This window comes from Somniosus microcephalus, chromosome 3, assembly GCF_052327205.1.
Source record: "Somniosus microcephalus isolate GS21.2 chromosome 3, FLI_Smic_1.0, whole genome shotgun sequence".
NCBI lineage: Eukaryota > Metazoa > Chordata > Chondrichthyes > Squaliformes > Somniosidae > Somniosus > Somniosus microcephalus.
In genome coordinates, this window is record NC_140989.1 from 365,725,421 (window position 1) to 365,742,148 (window position 16,728).

Below are 16,728 nucleotides of genomic sequence, written 5' to 3' on the forward strand. Positions count from 1 at the left end.
AGGAGGATGCCGAGAAACTCCAGTATGATTTGGACAGGTTGGGTGATTGGGCAGAAGCATGGCAGATGCAATGTAACGTGGATAAATGCGAGGTTATCCACTTTGGTGTCAAAAACAGGAAGGCAGGTTATTATCTGAATGGCAATAGATTGGGAGAAGGGGAAGTGCAACGAGACCTGGGTGTCCTTGTGCACCAGTCGCTGAAAGTAAGCATGCAGGTGCAGCAGGTGGTTAAGAAGGCAAATGGTATGTTGGCCTTCGTAGCGAGAGGATTCGAATACAGGAGCAAGGATGTCTTGCTGCAGTTGTACAGGGCCTTGGTGAGATCACATCTGGAGTATTGTGTGCAGTTTTGGTCGCCTTATCTGAGGAAGGATGTTCTTGCCATGGAAGGAATGCAGCGAAGATTCACCAGGCTGATACCTGGGATGGCAGGAATGACGTATGAGGAGAGATTGGGTCGATTGGGCTTCTACTCGCTGGAGTTTAGAAGAATGAGAGGGGATCTCATTGAAACTTATAAAATTCTAACAGGACTAGACAGACTAGATGGAGGAAGGATGTTCCCGATGGTCAGGGAGTCCAGAACCAGGGGTCACAGTCTAAGGATAAGGGGTAAGCCATTTAGGACAGAGATGAGGAGGAATTTCTTCACCCAGAGAGTGGTGAACCTGTGGAATTCGCTACCACAGAAGGCAGTGGAGGCCAATTCATTAAATATATTCAAGAGGGAGTTGGATATATTTCTTAAGGCTAAAGGGATCAAGGGATATGGGGAGAAGGCAGGGACAGGGTACTGAGTTTGGATGATCAGCCATGATCGCATTGAATGGCGGAGCAGGCTCGAGGGGCCGAATGGCCTACTCCTGCTCCTATCTTCTATGTTTCTATTTCCATGGATGGGTGAACTAGATGGGCCAGTGGCTTGTCTTATCTTAATGACTCAGCTGGAATGACACTGGGAACTTACAACGGAGGGATTGTGGCTGGAAGAAGGCTGAATTATACAGAGCATATTGAATGGCGTTGAACCAAATCTAAGATTTTGGTTTTTTTTAGTCAGATTTGCGGGGCTGGATGACTGGATAGGCCCATCTCTTGTCCTACTTGCCGCCTGGTCTACTTCTAGAGAGAGGAAAAAAAACATAGTGAAGCGGTGCATATTTATAATCCCGACTGCAAACCACTTCTATGCCAATGCAGATGAAATTCATGGTTACACGTATCCGCAGAGTGTTTGGGGCACCGGTGGAGTTCGATGATCGCAATGACTCTGAAACAAAGGATAGCTACGTGGAATGCACGTCCTACCAGGACAACAACTTCAGCATCAGAAAGCTGGAGAGGGACATCGGGATACAGGCTGTCTCAGCGTTGCAGGAAAGCAGCACCCAGACAAAATGGTGAGTCGTCACATGCTCTTCACTCGCGCGCTCCCAACCACAATTTGCACATCAGTGAAGTGAGCGGTGGGTGGCACGGCACGCCATCTAAATTGTAAAGGTGTATTTGCACATTTTACTGGCAGGAGGCTCGGTCGCCAGAGGGCACAGATTTAAAGTAATTGGCGCAAGAGCCAGAGGGCGAAATGAGGAGAATTTATTTTTACCCCGCGAGTTGTTAAGCTCTGACGTGCACTGCCTGAAAGGGCGGTGGAAACAGATTCAAGGCCTTAGAGAGGGCGCAAAGGATATTTAAAAAGAAAGAAAGACTTGCATTTATATAGTGCCTTTCACAACCTCAGGATGTCCTAAAGCGTTTTACAGCCAATGAAATACATAGAGTTCCTTAGGATTACACAGGATATACGGCACATAAACAGGCCATTCGGCCCAGCCAGCCCATGCCGGCCTTTATGCTCCACTCTGTAGTGTCCGAGTATCAATAATACACGGACTGCAGGAGAACAATAAAACAGGTATTTACTGAACAGTGGGTAAACTTAAGACTGAAGTACAGAAGCCTGCTATGGCTTTTTATACAGGTGTGGTCACTGCCGGTACTGCAGTATAAAATCAGTTCTTCTCTTAAAGGTACATACACAACAATTCCTCCCCTTTTAGGTAAACAGTACATAACATTCATTTAACAACTAAATAATAACTAATTACAATTACAATTTTCTCTGTACTATATACATCAACTGAAATAATTATTTATAAGTTCAGTCTTTGAGGAGGCTTCCTGATCCTGACTGGATAGCGCCTTTCTCGAGTATCCTGTTCTTGCGGCGGAGTCGATTCTGGCTCATTGTCATTGGTTGGTTCGTCAGCTTCCAATACCACTGCTTCTGAGGTAGACGCAATCTGTACTTCGGGTTGATTACCAGGTGCACATGCTCGTGGTATGGGTTTGGCTTGTTCCTGTGACTCTAGAATCTGGTCAGCATGGCATCTCACGATGCTCTCTCCAACGTCCACTGTGTACATTAGCGGTCCCTGCTGTGTGCATATCGTTCCTGGCTGCCATTTTTCTGTTCGGTAGTCACGGGCCAAGACTGGTTGCCCTATCTTCAAGCTCCTGGTTGGCTTCTCATTGATGTGCTGGAATTGCTTATCCTCAACATCTCATCTTATGTTTGGTTTGAGCAAATCCAGGCGACATCTTAGCCTTCGGCTGAAGAACATTATGGCTGGAGCTTGGTTGGTGACTGCATGTGTCGCATTCCAGTAAGCAAACAAGAAATTATCTACCTTGTGTTGTAGTGGTATGTCGTCGTTATACATCGCCTTTATTGCCTTTTTAAAGGTCTGAACAAACCTCTCAGCCAATCCATTTGTGGCTGGATGATATGGGGCAGATGTGTAATGTTTCACCCCATTATTCCTCAGAAACCTCCGGAAATCCTCGGACACAAACTGTGGCCCATTGTCGGAGCAAATCTGTTCTGGCAAGCCATTCCTGGCGAAGATGGTCCGTAGGACTGCAATAGTTTTCTCCGTGGTGGTGGAGGACATTTTGATGACCTCTGGCCATTTCGAATGGGCATCCACGGCGATTAGAAACATTGGCCTAGAAATTCAGTTGGGCGCGGCAGCCGTTAGCGCCTTAGGAGGAGTAGATTTCGAGCGCTAGGCGCTTAGCGGCCGGGCGCAGCGCGATCTGCGCCTCGCCCCAACTTCAGTACACATTTAGCACCGGCGCAAAGTCTTAGCGCGCGCCCTGCTGCGCGCGCGCACATCATGACGTCATTTGCTAGTGCAACGCCTTTTGTGCGCCCCGAACCGGAACTTCACTCGCGCCGGCCCATTGTGCGCCGGGCGGCCCGAGCGACTGTGAAGTGGAACGGTACACAGCCCAGCCGGGCCGCGGGGAGTGCAAATTAAAGGGCACTTACCCAGCCATTTTGCAGCATTCACTCTTGTGCAACGGTTTTTTGGACAGAGACCAAGGAGGAGAGTTTACTGGTTTGGACCAACACTTGGACAGGTATTTTTGGCTCAGGCCAGAGCTTACCAATTATCTTTGCCTTCATTCAGAGCTCAGTGTTTGCCAGCATATAATGGGGGCTGCATTGGGTGGCAACGCTGAATTTCAGCCTTATGCCAGAAGGGCTTACAGACGCCGTGAGAGAGTGGCAGCCCTGGCTAGATGCAGATGGGGCAACAGGCGTCGCCAACTGAGGCCTTACCCACGCAGGGTATACCGCCAGCAGACCTCCTATCTGACCATGTCTGCCGCGATGTGTGTTAGGAGGCTGCGATTCCGAAGGGAGGTGGTTGCAGACATCTGCCGGCTGCTTCAGAGAGATCTGCAGCCACAGCTGATGCGCAGGACGTCGCTGTCGGTGGCAGTGAAGGTGACGGTGGCTCTCAACTTCTATGCCACCGGCTCCTTCCAATCCGCTACTGGGGACATCGCTAACATCTCCCAGTTCGCCGTGCATTCCTGCATCCGCCAGGTGACCGAAGCCCTTTTCAGAAGGAGACATCAATTCATCTCCTTCCCCATGACCCTGGACAAGCAGCAGCAGCGTGCAGTGGGGTTTGCAAGAATAGCGGGCTTCCCCATGGTGCAGGGCGCCATTGACTGCACGCATGTGGCTTTGCGGGCACCTCTTGAGCATGCTGAGGATTACCGCAACCGGAAGGGCTACCATTCCCTCAATGTACAGCTGGTGTGTGACCACAGGCAGCGCATCCTAGCTGTCAATGCCCGCTTTCCAGGCAGCAGCCACGATGCCTTTATCCTGCGACAGACAACTGTGGCTGACATGTTCCAGGCACAGCCTCCCCCAAGAGGATGGCTTATCGGGGACAAAGGCTATCCTTTGTGTACCTGGCTCATGACCCCGCTCCGCGCGCCCACGACCCCTGCTGAAGAGGCATACAACGAGAGCCATCAAGCGACGAGGAACCTCATAGAACGCGGACAAGTCTTCGAGGTGTTCCATCTCCTCGGCGAAGAGCATCTCCTGACTGGAGGCCGGACTCTCCCTCTGGGGAGAAGGCCGCCGAGCTGGCCGACCCTTCCTGCGTTGCTGGAGGCCGCTGGGCCCAGCAATTGGACTCCCCTCCGACGCTTCCCCCCTCTGGGGAGAAGGCCGCCGAGCTTCCACCCCCCTCCCGCCTTTCTGCAGCCCGCAGGTCCCAGGAGCTCCCCTCCCCTTCGACACTTCCACCACGCTGCCCTCCAGGGAAGACGTGTCCCCTACATTGGCCTGGGTGGCCGCGGCTGAGGGTTCCCCTGATGGGCCGCCTTCCTCTTGCTCCTCCTCCTGCTCCTCTTCGGAGGGTCTGTCACTGGCAAGTTCAGGGACCTCCTCTTCACCATCTGAAAGCAGGAAGGCACAAGAGTAGCTTTAGAGTGAGGAGAGGGCGTCAGTGCGGGATGCATGAGTGGTGGCATTCAGCGCATTGGTCGGACAGTGGCAAAGGATGTAGATCTGATGCGCAAGTGGGACGAGAGAGGTGCAAAAGGTGATGTCCTTACCACTGCTGCCCAGAACAGGGTCGGCATCTCCACATGCAATGGGCCCAATCACCCGGCCACCCATGAGGCGCTCCACGCGATGTTGCAGGTCGGTGAGTGGCTGGATATGGGGTCGGCCTCCCCCGGTCGCAGTCCGGCTCTTGCGATTATTCGCCAGCTTGGCCTGCAAGAGAAAGGACGGCCTCTAAGTACAGTTTGTCGCCGTGATCTTGTGTGCACTGCCTCCCATGGTGGAATAGCTTGGCCAGTGTGTCGCCATGATCTGGTGTGCACTGCCTCCCATGGTGGAATAGCCTGGCCAGTGTGTCGCCATGATCTGGTGTGCACTGCCTCCCATGGTGGAATAGCCTGGCCAGTGTGTTAAGTGCAGAATGTGCAATTGATGTTCATGCCTGTCCCATAGCTGCTGGATGAAGGCTGGCCATTAGAGCTTTCAGGTCCCTTTGCCCATAATGTGAGGTGCACATGCAAGGATGAGGAGGTCACTGGAAAGGGTACTCACCCTGACAATGCGTGTGAGGTCATTTAACTTTTTGCGGCATTGGGCACCGCTCCTGGGGACGTCGCTGTTGGCTGACAGCTTGGTGGCGACATGCCTCCAGGCTCTCCTGTAGACGCGGACCGTCGCCTTCTTGCCATTGTCCGGGTACAAAACATGGCGCCTCTTCTCCACAGCAGCAAGCAGCACACTCAGATCACGTTCTGAGAAGCGCTGCGCACGTTCACGGGCCTTCTCCATGTCTTCAGGCGCTATTTGGGTCCAGCAGCAGTGTTCAGGCCTAGCTGGAGGGCTCCACTATCCAGGGCGTGGCAGCAGACACAGCCGACCCTTCCCCCTTAAGAGCTGGCCGGCGCCAGGGTGTCTGCTGTCAATCATGAGATGGCCGCACCTGCGCTGCGCCCGGCCTCGGCGCTATCGATCACCACCTCCGGCTTAGCGCCCAAAGAGAGGCGTCCAGCAGCAGTTTTAGCGCTCGCCCGAACTCCTAGGGCGAAGCTAATGAATATCGGAGAAGTGGCATCGATTTGGCGGCGGCCGCAAACTTTAGCGGACGCCCCACTTTAGCGCCCCAAAAGTGGCGTCAATGAATTTCTAGGCCATTGAGTCCATAAATGGACCAGCAAAATCAATGTGTACCCATTGCCATGGAGATGAGGGCCACTCCCATGGGTGTGACGGGGCCTGTGGTGGAGCGTTTTGGACCTTCTGGCATCCTGTGCATCTCTTGGGCATATCCTCGATTTCTTTATCGATTCCCGGCCACCACACAAATGCCCTGGCTAGGCTTTTCATTTTTACCCCTCCCAGATGACCCTCATGAAGCTCTTTGAGCACTCTATCTCTCAACTTGGGTGGAATTACCACTCGGGATCCACACATCAAGGTCCCCCGGCACACTGACAGCTGTTCTCTCCTTGGCGAGAATGCTGGCAACAGTGAGTCGCCATGTGCTGGCCATCCCTTCACCGTCAAATCATAGACCCGAGAGAGTGTCGGGTCATAGAGTCATAGAGTTATACAGCACGGATAGAGGCCCTTCGGCCCATCGTGTCCGCGCCGGCCATCACGCCCTGTCTAATCTAATCCCATATTCCAGCATTTGGTCCATAGCCTTGTATGCTATGGCATTTCAAGTGCTCATCCAAGTGCTTCTTGAATGTTGTGAGGGTTCCAGCCTCCACAACCCTTTCAGGCAGTGAGTTCCAGACTCCAACCACCCTCTGGGTGAAAAAGTTATTTCTCAAATCCCCTCTAAACCCCCCGCCCTTTACCTTGAATCTATGCCCCCTAGTTATTGACCCTTCTACTAAGGGAAAAAGCTCCTTAGTATCCATCCTATCTATGCCCCTCATAATTTTGTACACCTCAATCATGTCCCCCCTCAGCCTCCTCTGCTCCAAGGAAAACAAACCCAATCTGCCCAGTCTCTCTTCATAGCTGAAGCGCTCCAGCCCTGGTAGCATCCTGGTGAATCTCCTCTGCACCCTCTCCAAAGCTATCACATCCTTCCTGTAGTGTGGCGACCAGAACTGCACACAGTATTCCAGCTGTGGCCTAACCAGTGTTTTATACAGCTCCATCATAACCTCCTTGCTCTTATATTCTATGCCTCTGCTAATGAAGGCAAGTATCCCATATGCCTTTTTTACCACCTTATCCACCTGTTCCGCCGCCTTCAGGGATCTGTGTACTTGCACACCCAGATCCCTCTGACCCTCCGTCTTGCCTAGGGTCTTACCATTCATTGTGTATTCCCTTGCCTTGTTAGTCCCCCCAAAGTGCATCACCTCGCACTTTTCCGGGTTAAATTCCATTTGCCACTGTTCCGCCCATCTGACCAACCCATCTATATCGTCCTGCAGACTGAGACTACCCTCCTCGCTATTTACCACCCTACCAATTTTTGTATCATCCGCGAACTTACTGATCATAACTTTTACATTCATATCCAAGTCATTAATGTAGACCACAAACAGCAAGGGACCCAGCACCGATCCCTGTGGTACCCCACTGGCCACAGGCTTCCAGTCACAAAAACAACCTTCGACCATCACCCTCTGCCTTCTGCCACTAAGCCAGTTTTGTATCCAATGTGCCAAGGCACCCTGGATTCCATGGGCTCTTACCTTCTTGACCAGTCTCCTGTGCGGGACTTTATCGAAGGCCTTACTGAAATCCATGTATACCACATCCACTGCATTACCCTCATCCACACACCTAGTCACCCCCTCAAAAAATTCAATCAAATTAGTCAGACATGATCTTCCCTTGACAAAGCCATGTTGACTATCCCTGATTAATCCTTGCCTCTCCAAGTGGAGACTAATTTTGTCCCTCAGAATTTTTTCCAATAATTTTCCCACCACTGATGTTAGGCTCACTGGCCTGTAGTTCCCCGGTTTTTCCCTGCTCCCCTTCTTGAATAATGGAACTACATTAGCGGTTCTCCAGTCCTCTGGCACATCCCCTGTGGCCAGAGAGGTTCTGAATATGTGTGTTAGAGCCCCTGCAATCTCTTCCTTTGCCTCACACAGCAGCCTGGGATACATTTCGTCCGGGCCTGGGGATTTATCCATTTTTAGGCCAGCTAAAACCGCCAATACCTCCTCCCTCTCGATGTGAATATGTTCGAGCATATCACAGTCCCCCCGCCCTATTTCTATGTCTACATCGTCCCTCTCCATAGTGAAAACAGATGCAAAAAATTCATTTAGAACCCCTCCTACATCTTCCGGCTCCACACACAGATTTCCACTTTTGTCCCTAATGGGCCCTATTTTTTCCCTAGTTATCCTCTTACCCTTAATATACTTATAAAACATCTTAGGATTTTCCTTTATTTTGCTTGCCAGTGTTATTTCATGGCCCCTCCTTGATCTCCTAATTTCTTTTTTAAGTATCCCCCTGCACTTTTTGTACTCCTCTAGGGCTTCCTCCGTCTTTAGCCTTTTGTATCTGCCAAAAGCCCACCTTTTTTTTTTAATCCATTCTCGTATATTCCCTGACATCCAAGGTTCCCTGTGGTTTTTGGAACCACCCTTGACCTTTACGGGAACATGTTGCCATTGTATGATCTCAATCTCCCTTCTGAAAGCCTTCCATTGCTCCGATGCGGATTTTCCTACAAGTAGCTGATCCCAGTCCATTTTGGCCAGATCCTGCCTTATCCTATTAAAATCGGCCTTCCCCCAATTTAGAACCTTTATTTCCGGCCCATCCCTGTCCTTTTCCATGACCACCTTAAATCTCACCATATTATGGTCACTGTCACCAAAGTGCTCACCTACTAGCACTTCTTCCACTTGGCCGGCCACATTCCCTAGAATTAGGTCCAGTACCGCCCCCTCTCTTGTAGGACCTTCTACATGCTGGCTCAAAAAGCTCTCCTGGATGCACTTTAAGAATTCTACACCCTCTGTGCCTTTCACACTCTGACTATCCCAGTTAATATTGGGGAAGTTGAAATCCCCCATTACTATTACCCTATTATTTGCACATTTCTCTGAGATTTGCCTACATATCTGTTCCTCTATCTCCCCCTGACTGTTTGGAGGCCTATAGTACACTCCCAGCAAAGTGCTTGCCCCCTTCTTGTTTTTAAGCTCCACCCATATGGCCTCATTAGAGGAACCTGCTAATATGTCATCCCTCCTTACTGCAGTAATTGACTCCTTAATTAATATTGCGACACCCCCTCCTCTTATACCCCCCCTCTGTCTCGCCTGAAGATTCTGTACCCTGGATTATTGAGCTGCCAGTCTTGCCCCTCCCTCAACCATGTCTCCGTGATAGCAACAATATCATACTCCCATGTGTTTATCAACACCTTCAGTTCATCCACCTTATTTGCAAGACTCCTTGCATTAAAATAGATGCCATCCAGCCTTGCCCTTGTATATTTGCCCTGTCTACCAAGCTGACTTGTTTTTTTCTCTATAATTGGCAGCACATCGGGTTTCCTTCTCCATACTTGAGTTTGTAACAGGTAGACATTCGACTATGGTCGCATGGAATATCTCAACAGGGTCCACTGCAGGTGCTTCCTCTACCGTAGGCAACGGTAGGCGCGACAGCCCATCAGCGTTTCCATGCTGTTTCGTACCCTTGTACTCTATGTCGTACTGATGTGCCCCTAGAAAAAGTGACCATCTTTGCAGCCGTTGCGCCGTCATCACCGGACGCCCTTCTTTGGGTTAAAAATGGAGACCAGGGGCTGATGATCAGTCAGTAGGGTGAATTTCTGCCCGTGCAGATAGTGATTGAACTTCTTCACCCCCCACACTAGGCTGAGGGCCTCCCTGTCAATCTGGGCATAGTTACGCTCGGCTGAGGTTAACGAGCGCGACGCAAAAGCTATTGGCCTTTCTGAACCGTCAAGGAATTTGTGTGACAGCACCGCTCCAATGCCGTAGGGAGACGCATCACATGCCAACCGAATCGGTAGTGTTGGGTTGTCATGGGCCAATACTTCTTTTGAAGTGATTAGGCATTTACATTTCTGAAAGGCACGCTTACACTCATCACTCCATTTCCATGTTACTCCAGTTTGCAGCAGGGCGTTCAGTGGGTGCAGAATTGTAGATAAATTCGGCAAGTACTTATGGTAGTAGTTCACCAACCCAAGAAACGACCTCAGTTGCGACACATTTTCCGGTGCTGGAGCCTTGACTACAGCCTCAATCTTGTCTGGCGACTTATGCAACCCTTCCTCATCAATCATGTGGCCACAATACGAGATTTGTCTCCTGAAGAACTCACATTTGGGGCGGTTGGCTCGTAGCCCATATTCCTGTAACCTAGTGAGCACCTGCTCCAGGTTGGCAAGGTGTTCACTGTCATTTTTGCCCGTAACCAGGATGTCGTCCAAATAACACTGGGTCCCCGGAATCCCTTGCAGGACTTGTTCCATCGCCCTCTGCCAAATAGCCGGGGCTGATGCTACCCCGAATACCAGTCGATTGTACTGGTAAAGGCCTTTGTGAGTGTTTATCGTGAGGTATTTCCTAGATGCTTCTTCCACCTCCATTTGTAGATACGCTTGGGCCAGATCAATCTTCGTAAAGTGTTTCCCTCCAGATAGTGAGGCAAAAATATCTTCTATCCGTGGAAGTGGATATTGTACTGTGTGCAGGACTGGGTTCACAGTTACCTTGAAGTCCCCACGGATGCGAACCTTCTTCGGCTCCCCAGGCGTGCTGCTCAATGATTTCTTCATTACAGGAATGATGGGTGTGGCCCACTCGCTCCAGTCCACCTTGGACAGCACACCCGAACGCTCCGGACTCTCCAGTTCTGCTTCAACGGCTGGGCGGATCGCGTACGGTACCGGTCTGGCCTTAAAAAATTTTGGGTATGCATTATCTCCGATTTTTATCGTTGCCTTTACTCCTTTTAGAGTCCCAAGTCCTTGTTGGAACACCTCTTTCGTGTCAGTTAGAATTTTTGACAGTCGTCCAGGTGTGACGTCATCATCCTTTTTGTCAGTCACATTTAGCGCCTGAATGGAATGCCAATCCAATTGTATTTTTCGGATCCATTCACGTCCCAATAATGGTGGTCCCCCATCTTGTAGTATATATAGATACAGTTTCTGTGTTTCCTTGCCGTTGTATTTAACTGGCACCCTTATTTTTCCTCTGGGGTAGACTTTTTGCCCCGTGTATGTCTTCAATACAATGGACGTGCCCTTCAAGGGTATGTGTGAGAATAGCCACTCAAAGTCTCGTCGATTCATGACAGTTAGGGCCGATCCTGTATCCAATTCCATCTTTACTTGGGACCCTGCTATCATGAGGGTGACCCAAATGGTTCGGTGATCCTCCTTTGCGATCACGTTGTGTAACTTTAGACAACTTAGTCTCCTGCTCCCGGAGTCATTATCACTCTCCTGATCTTCTGAACAACTGTCGGTCATTTTTTTTACTTTCTTGTACTTTTCCTTAGTAGTTCTTGTAGTGTTGGTTTTCTTTCCCGACCTGCAGACTCTTGCTATGTGTCCCATTTTCCCACATTGCCTGCATACTTTGTCCTTAAACCAGCAGTCCTTCTGATCATGGGTTGTTCTGCCACAGCGATAGCACTTTTCTGCTCCCAACGCCATTTCGTTAGCGCTGTATTCTTGTGGTTTCTGTTGTATTTCCGCAGCTCCCCATGCTGCTGCTTCATAGGATACTGCCACGCTGAAAGTCTGTTCTAGCGTCAGGTCCTTTTCCGAAAGTAGTCGTTTCTGGGTTCCTTCACTCTGGAGCCCGCAGACAAACTTATCCCGTAAGGTGTTTGCCAGGCCTGCTCCGAACTGGCAGTGCTTTGACAACTTGCGTAGTTCTGTAAGATAGTCAGCATTGCTCTCATCTTTGTGCTGGTTTCTTTTATGGAACTTGAATCTTTCTGCTATCAGCAGCGGTGTAGGGTTTAGGTGTTCCTGTAAGATATTAACAATCTCTTCAAAACTTTTCTCCATTGGTTTAGCTGGGGTAATTAAATTCCGCAATAGGCCGTACGTTCTCGCACCCATCAAATTTAATAATACCGACGCCTTCTTTCCATCGGCCACCTCATTTGCCTTGCAGTACACTTCAATTCTTTCCACATACGTGGTCCAGTCTTCTACCTCGTTGTCGAAAGCAGTGATACTGCCACTCTTCGGCATCTTGGGTGATTTAAAATGGCGCCTCCCGCGCTTTTTCTTCTTCCCCAATGGAATAAAATGGCGCCTCCCGCGCCTTTCCTTCTTCCCCAATGGAATAAAATGGCGCCTCCCGCGCTTTTCCTTCTTCCCCTTGCTGCCACGCTGCTCCTAGCGTTCTACAGGGTAATGGCGGCGACCCGCGGCTTTGGCGCGTCTCACTTTTCCTTCCCCTCGTTTTATTTTCCCTACGCTGCCCGGTTCTTGAGCACCGACCGCGCCCTGTGCGCTCCACCCTCTCTCTCTCTCTTTCCTCCCGACGACGCTGCACGGCCCCTTTGCAGAGCCGCTCGATCGAGCTCGAGCCCGCCGCAGTCCGGAAGGGTCAGCGCACTACCTGCTACCAGCACGATTTGCTGGAACACCTTGACTGGGGAGCCAAGCCCAGCTCTCCACAGCCTCTCCTGCAATTCTCCGAACTCCGATGGATCCTTGGGCGGTTGCCCGCGGTCGACGCCCGTTGCTCTGACTTCGACCTCCAAGAAGCTTCTTCTCAGGGAAAGATCCCCGTGAGGTGATGCAGTACTGCAGGTGAGTTCGAACCTGCTCGTCGCCAGTGTAGTGTCCGAGTATCAATAATACACGGACTGCAGGAGAACAATAAAACAGATATTTGCTGAACAGAGGGTAAACTTAAGACTGAAGTACAGAAGCCTGCTATGGCTTTTTATACAGGTGTGGTCACTGCCGGTACTGCAGTATAAAATCAGTTCTTCTCTTAAAGGTACATAAACAACACACTCGAGCCTCCTCCTGTCTTTCCTCATCTAACTCTAACTCTAACCCTCTATTCCTTTCTGTCTCATGTGCTTGTCTAGCCTCCCCTTAAATGCATCTATACTATTCGCCTCAACCACTCCCTGTGGTAGCGAGTTCCATATTCTCACCACTCTCTGAGTAAAGAAGTTTCTTCTGAATTCCCTATTGGATTTCTTGGTGACTATCTTATATTGATGGCCTCTAGTTTTGCTCTTCCCCATGAGTGGAAACATTCTCTCTGTATCCACTCTATCAAAACCTTTCATAATTTTAAAGACCTCTATTAGGTCACCCCTCAGCCTTTTTTTTTCCAAGAGAAAAGAGACCCAGCCTGTTCATCCTTTCCTGATATGTATACCCTCGCATTTCTGGTATCATCCTTGTAAATCTTCTCTGCACCCTCTCCAGTGCCTCTATATCCTTTTCATAATATGGTGACCAGAATTGTACACAGTATTCTAAGTGTGGTCTAACCAAGGTTCGATACAGGTTTAGCATAACTGCCCTACTTTTCAATTCCATCCCTCTAGAAATAAACCCTAGGTACTTTCGAAGTGTGGTCATTGTTGTAATGTAGGAAACACGGCAGCCAATTTGTGCACAGCAAGCTCCCACAAACAGCAATGTGATAATGACCAGATAATCTGTTTTTGTGATGTTGACTGAGGGATAAATATTGGCCAGAACACCAGGAATAACTCTCCTGCTCTTCTTCGAAATAGTGGCCATGGGATCTTTTACATCCACCTGAGAGGGCAGACGGGGCCTCGGTTTAACGTCTCATCCGAAAGACGGCACCTCTGAGGGTGTCGCACTCCCTCAGTACTGCACTGGAGTGTCAGCCTAGATTTTTGTGCTCAAGTCTCAGGAGTGGGACTTGAACCCACCACCTCTACTGACTCTGTAGCAAGAGTGCTACCCAATGAGCCACAGCTGACAACTAGAATGGCACTTGCGATGCGGGACTTCAGTTACGGGGAGAGACTAGAGAAGCTGGGGTTGTTTTGCTTACAGCAGAGAAGGTTAAGAGGAGATTTAACAGAGGTGTTCAAAATCATGAAAGGTTTTGATAGAGTAAATAAGGTGAAACTGTTTAGAGTGGCAGGAGGGTCGGTAACCAGAGGGCACAGATTTAAGGTGATTGGCAAAAGTACCAGAGACGAGACGAGGAGAATTTATTTTTAACGCAGCGAGTTATTGTGATCTGGAATGCGCTGCCTGAAAGGGCGGTGGAAGCAGATTCAGTAGTACGATGGGAAGATTGGCCTCCATCCGGGCCGTGTCATTCCATGATTCTACACGACTAAATCAGTAAAACTCAAGAAAACATTGTGTTTAGAACTTCGTCTCGTTTAAACTGTGACGCATTGCTGTTTCAGGAACTATCCTCAGAACGCTTGCACCCAGTACACGCCCAGAGAGTTCACAAAGGAGGAAAAAGATCAACTGTTAAATTCTGAAACCCTCATCGATTTTGTCAACTCGGTCACCTTGAGGTAATGTATGGTTGCGGTTCACGGTTATCTACGGAGTTGCCACCTGTGGTTTTGGACGTTTTACTGGAGGGTTTCTGAGGAAGGATGTTCTTGCCGTGGAGGGAGTGCAGCGAAGATTCACCAGGCTGATACCTGGGATGGCAGGAATGACGTATGAGGAGAGATTGGGTCGATTGGGCTCATATTCGCTAGAGTTTAGAAGAATGAGAGGGAATCTCATTGAAACTTATAAAATTCTAACAGGCCTAGACAGACTAGATGCAGGAAGGATGTTCCCAATGGCGGGGGAGTCCAGAACCAGGGGTCACAGTCTAAGGATAAGGAGTAAGCCACTTAGGACAGAGATGAGGAGGCATTTCTTCACCCAGAGAGTGGTGAACCTGTGGAATTCTCTACCACAGAAGGCAGTTGAGGCCAGTTCATTAAATATATTCAAGAAGGAGTTAGATATATTTCTTAAGGCTAAAGGGATCAAGGGATATGGGGAGAAGGCAGGGACAGGGTACTGAATTTGGATGTTCAGCCATGATCTCATTAAATGGCGGAGCAGGCTCGAGGGCCCGAATGGCCTACTCCTGCTCCTATCTTCTATGTTTCTATGTTTCTATGTTTCGTCACGTGACCATCCCAGCTTCAGCTGCCCCACCCAGTCGAATAGCTGTTTCCTCCCTGTTAAATCCATGAATCTTGATGTAGGGTGTCCTTCAACAAATAGACAGAGACTGCAGAGGAACAATCAACACGTGTTTACTGGATGAGGGTTACCCATAAACTAACAGTACAGATCCCTATTCAGGGTTTATATACAGGTGTGGTCACTGCCGGTACTACAGTATACAGGAGCTGTAAAAAGTAGTTCTCCCCTTAAAGATACATACACCACAATTCCTCCCCTTTTAGATTAACAGTACCATAACATTCATTTAACAGTTAACACTTTTAACATGCAACATTAACTGAAAATAGTCCATTTATAAATTCAGCCTTTGGGGCGGCTTCCTGATCCTTTCTGGATAGCGCCTTTCCCGAGTGTCTTGCTCTTGGTGCGGAGGCGATTCTGCCCCCCTGTCGTCGGTTGGTTCATCAGCTTCCGATGCTACTGTTTCTGGGGTTGTTGCTACCTGTATGTCGGGTTCATCACCAGGTACGCGAGACATGGGGTTGACTCGTTCCTGTGACGCTATGATCTGGTCAACATGGCGTCTCACAATGTTCTCCCCAACATCCACTGTGTACATTAGTGGCCCCTGCCGTGTGCATATCGTTCCTGGTTGCCATTTCTCTGTTCGGTAGTCGCGGGCCAAGACTGGTTGCCCTACATTGAAGCTCCTTGTCGGCTTCTCATTGATGTGCTGGAATTTCTTATTCTCAACATTTCTTCGTACATTTGGTCTGAGCAAATCCAGACGAGATCTCAACCTTTGGTTAAAGAACATCATGGCCGGGGTCTGGTTGGTAACTGCATGTGTCGCATTTCTGTAGGCTAACAGGAAATTGTCAACCTTATGCTGCAGTGGAATGTCGTCATCGCACATGGCCCTTACAGCCTTTTTAAAGGTTTGTACGAACCTCTCAGCCAATCCATTTGTGGCTGGATGATAGAGGGCGGATGTGTAATGCCTTACCCCATTCCTTCTCATAAATTTCCGAAACTCTTCGGACACAAACTGTGGTCCGTTATCAGAGCAAATCTGCTCTGGCAAGCCGTTCCTGGCAAATATGCTCCGTAGGACTGCAATCGTTTTTTCCGTGGTGGTGGAGGACATTTTGATCACCTCAGGCCATTTCGAGTGCGCATCCACGGCTATTAAGAACATTGAGTCCATGAATGGACCAGCAAAATCAATATGCACCCGTTGCCATGGAGAGGAGGGCCACTCCCATGGGTGTAGAGGGACATGTGGTGGTGCATTTTGGACCTTTGGCATCCTGAGCAGCTCTTTGTCAGGTCCTCGATTTGCTGATCGATCCCCGGCCACCACACATAAGCCCTAGCAAGGCTTTTCATTTTCACCCCTCCCAGATGGCCTTCGTGCAGCTCATTGAGCACTCTCTCCCTTAACTTGGGTGGAATTACCACTCGGGATCCACACATCAAGGTCCCCTGGCATACTGACAGCTGTTCTCTTCTGGATGAGAATGCTGGCAACAGTGAGTCGCCATGTGTTGGCCATCCCTTCACCGTCAAATCATATACCCGAGACAGTGTCGGGTCATTTCGGGTCTCCTTCTCTATATCCGCGTGAGTTACTGGCAAGCGTTCAATTATAGTCGAATAAAATATTTCGACAGGGTCCACTGCTGGTGCTTCCTCCGCAGTAGGCAGTGGCAGGCGTGATAGCCCATCAGCATTT

The 16,728-nt window shown here is 49.6% G+C and overlaps 1 protein-coding gene across 1 annotated transcript in view; it reads left to right on the forward strand.

The window, feature by feature from the left end:
* Positions 1 to 16,728, forward strand: part of dnai3 (dynein axonemal intermediate chain 3) — a 207,328-nt gene that overhangs the window by 37,065 nt on the left and 153,535 nt on the right. The window contains exons 7-8 of the mRNA XM_085983542.1: positions 1,204 to 1,403; positions 14,258 to 14,374. Of these exons, the coding sequence (XP_085839668.1) occupies positions 1,204 to 1,403; positions 14,258 to 14,374 (317 nt within the window). The remainder of the gene's footprint in view (positions 1 to 1,203; positions 1,404 to 14,257; positions 14,375 to 16,728) is intronic.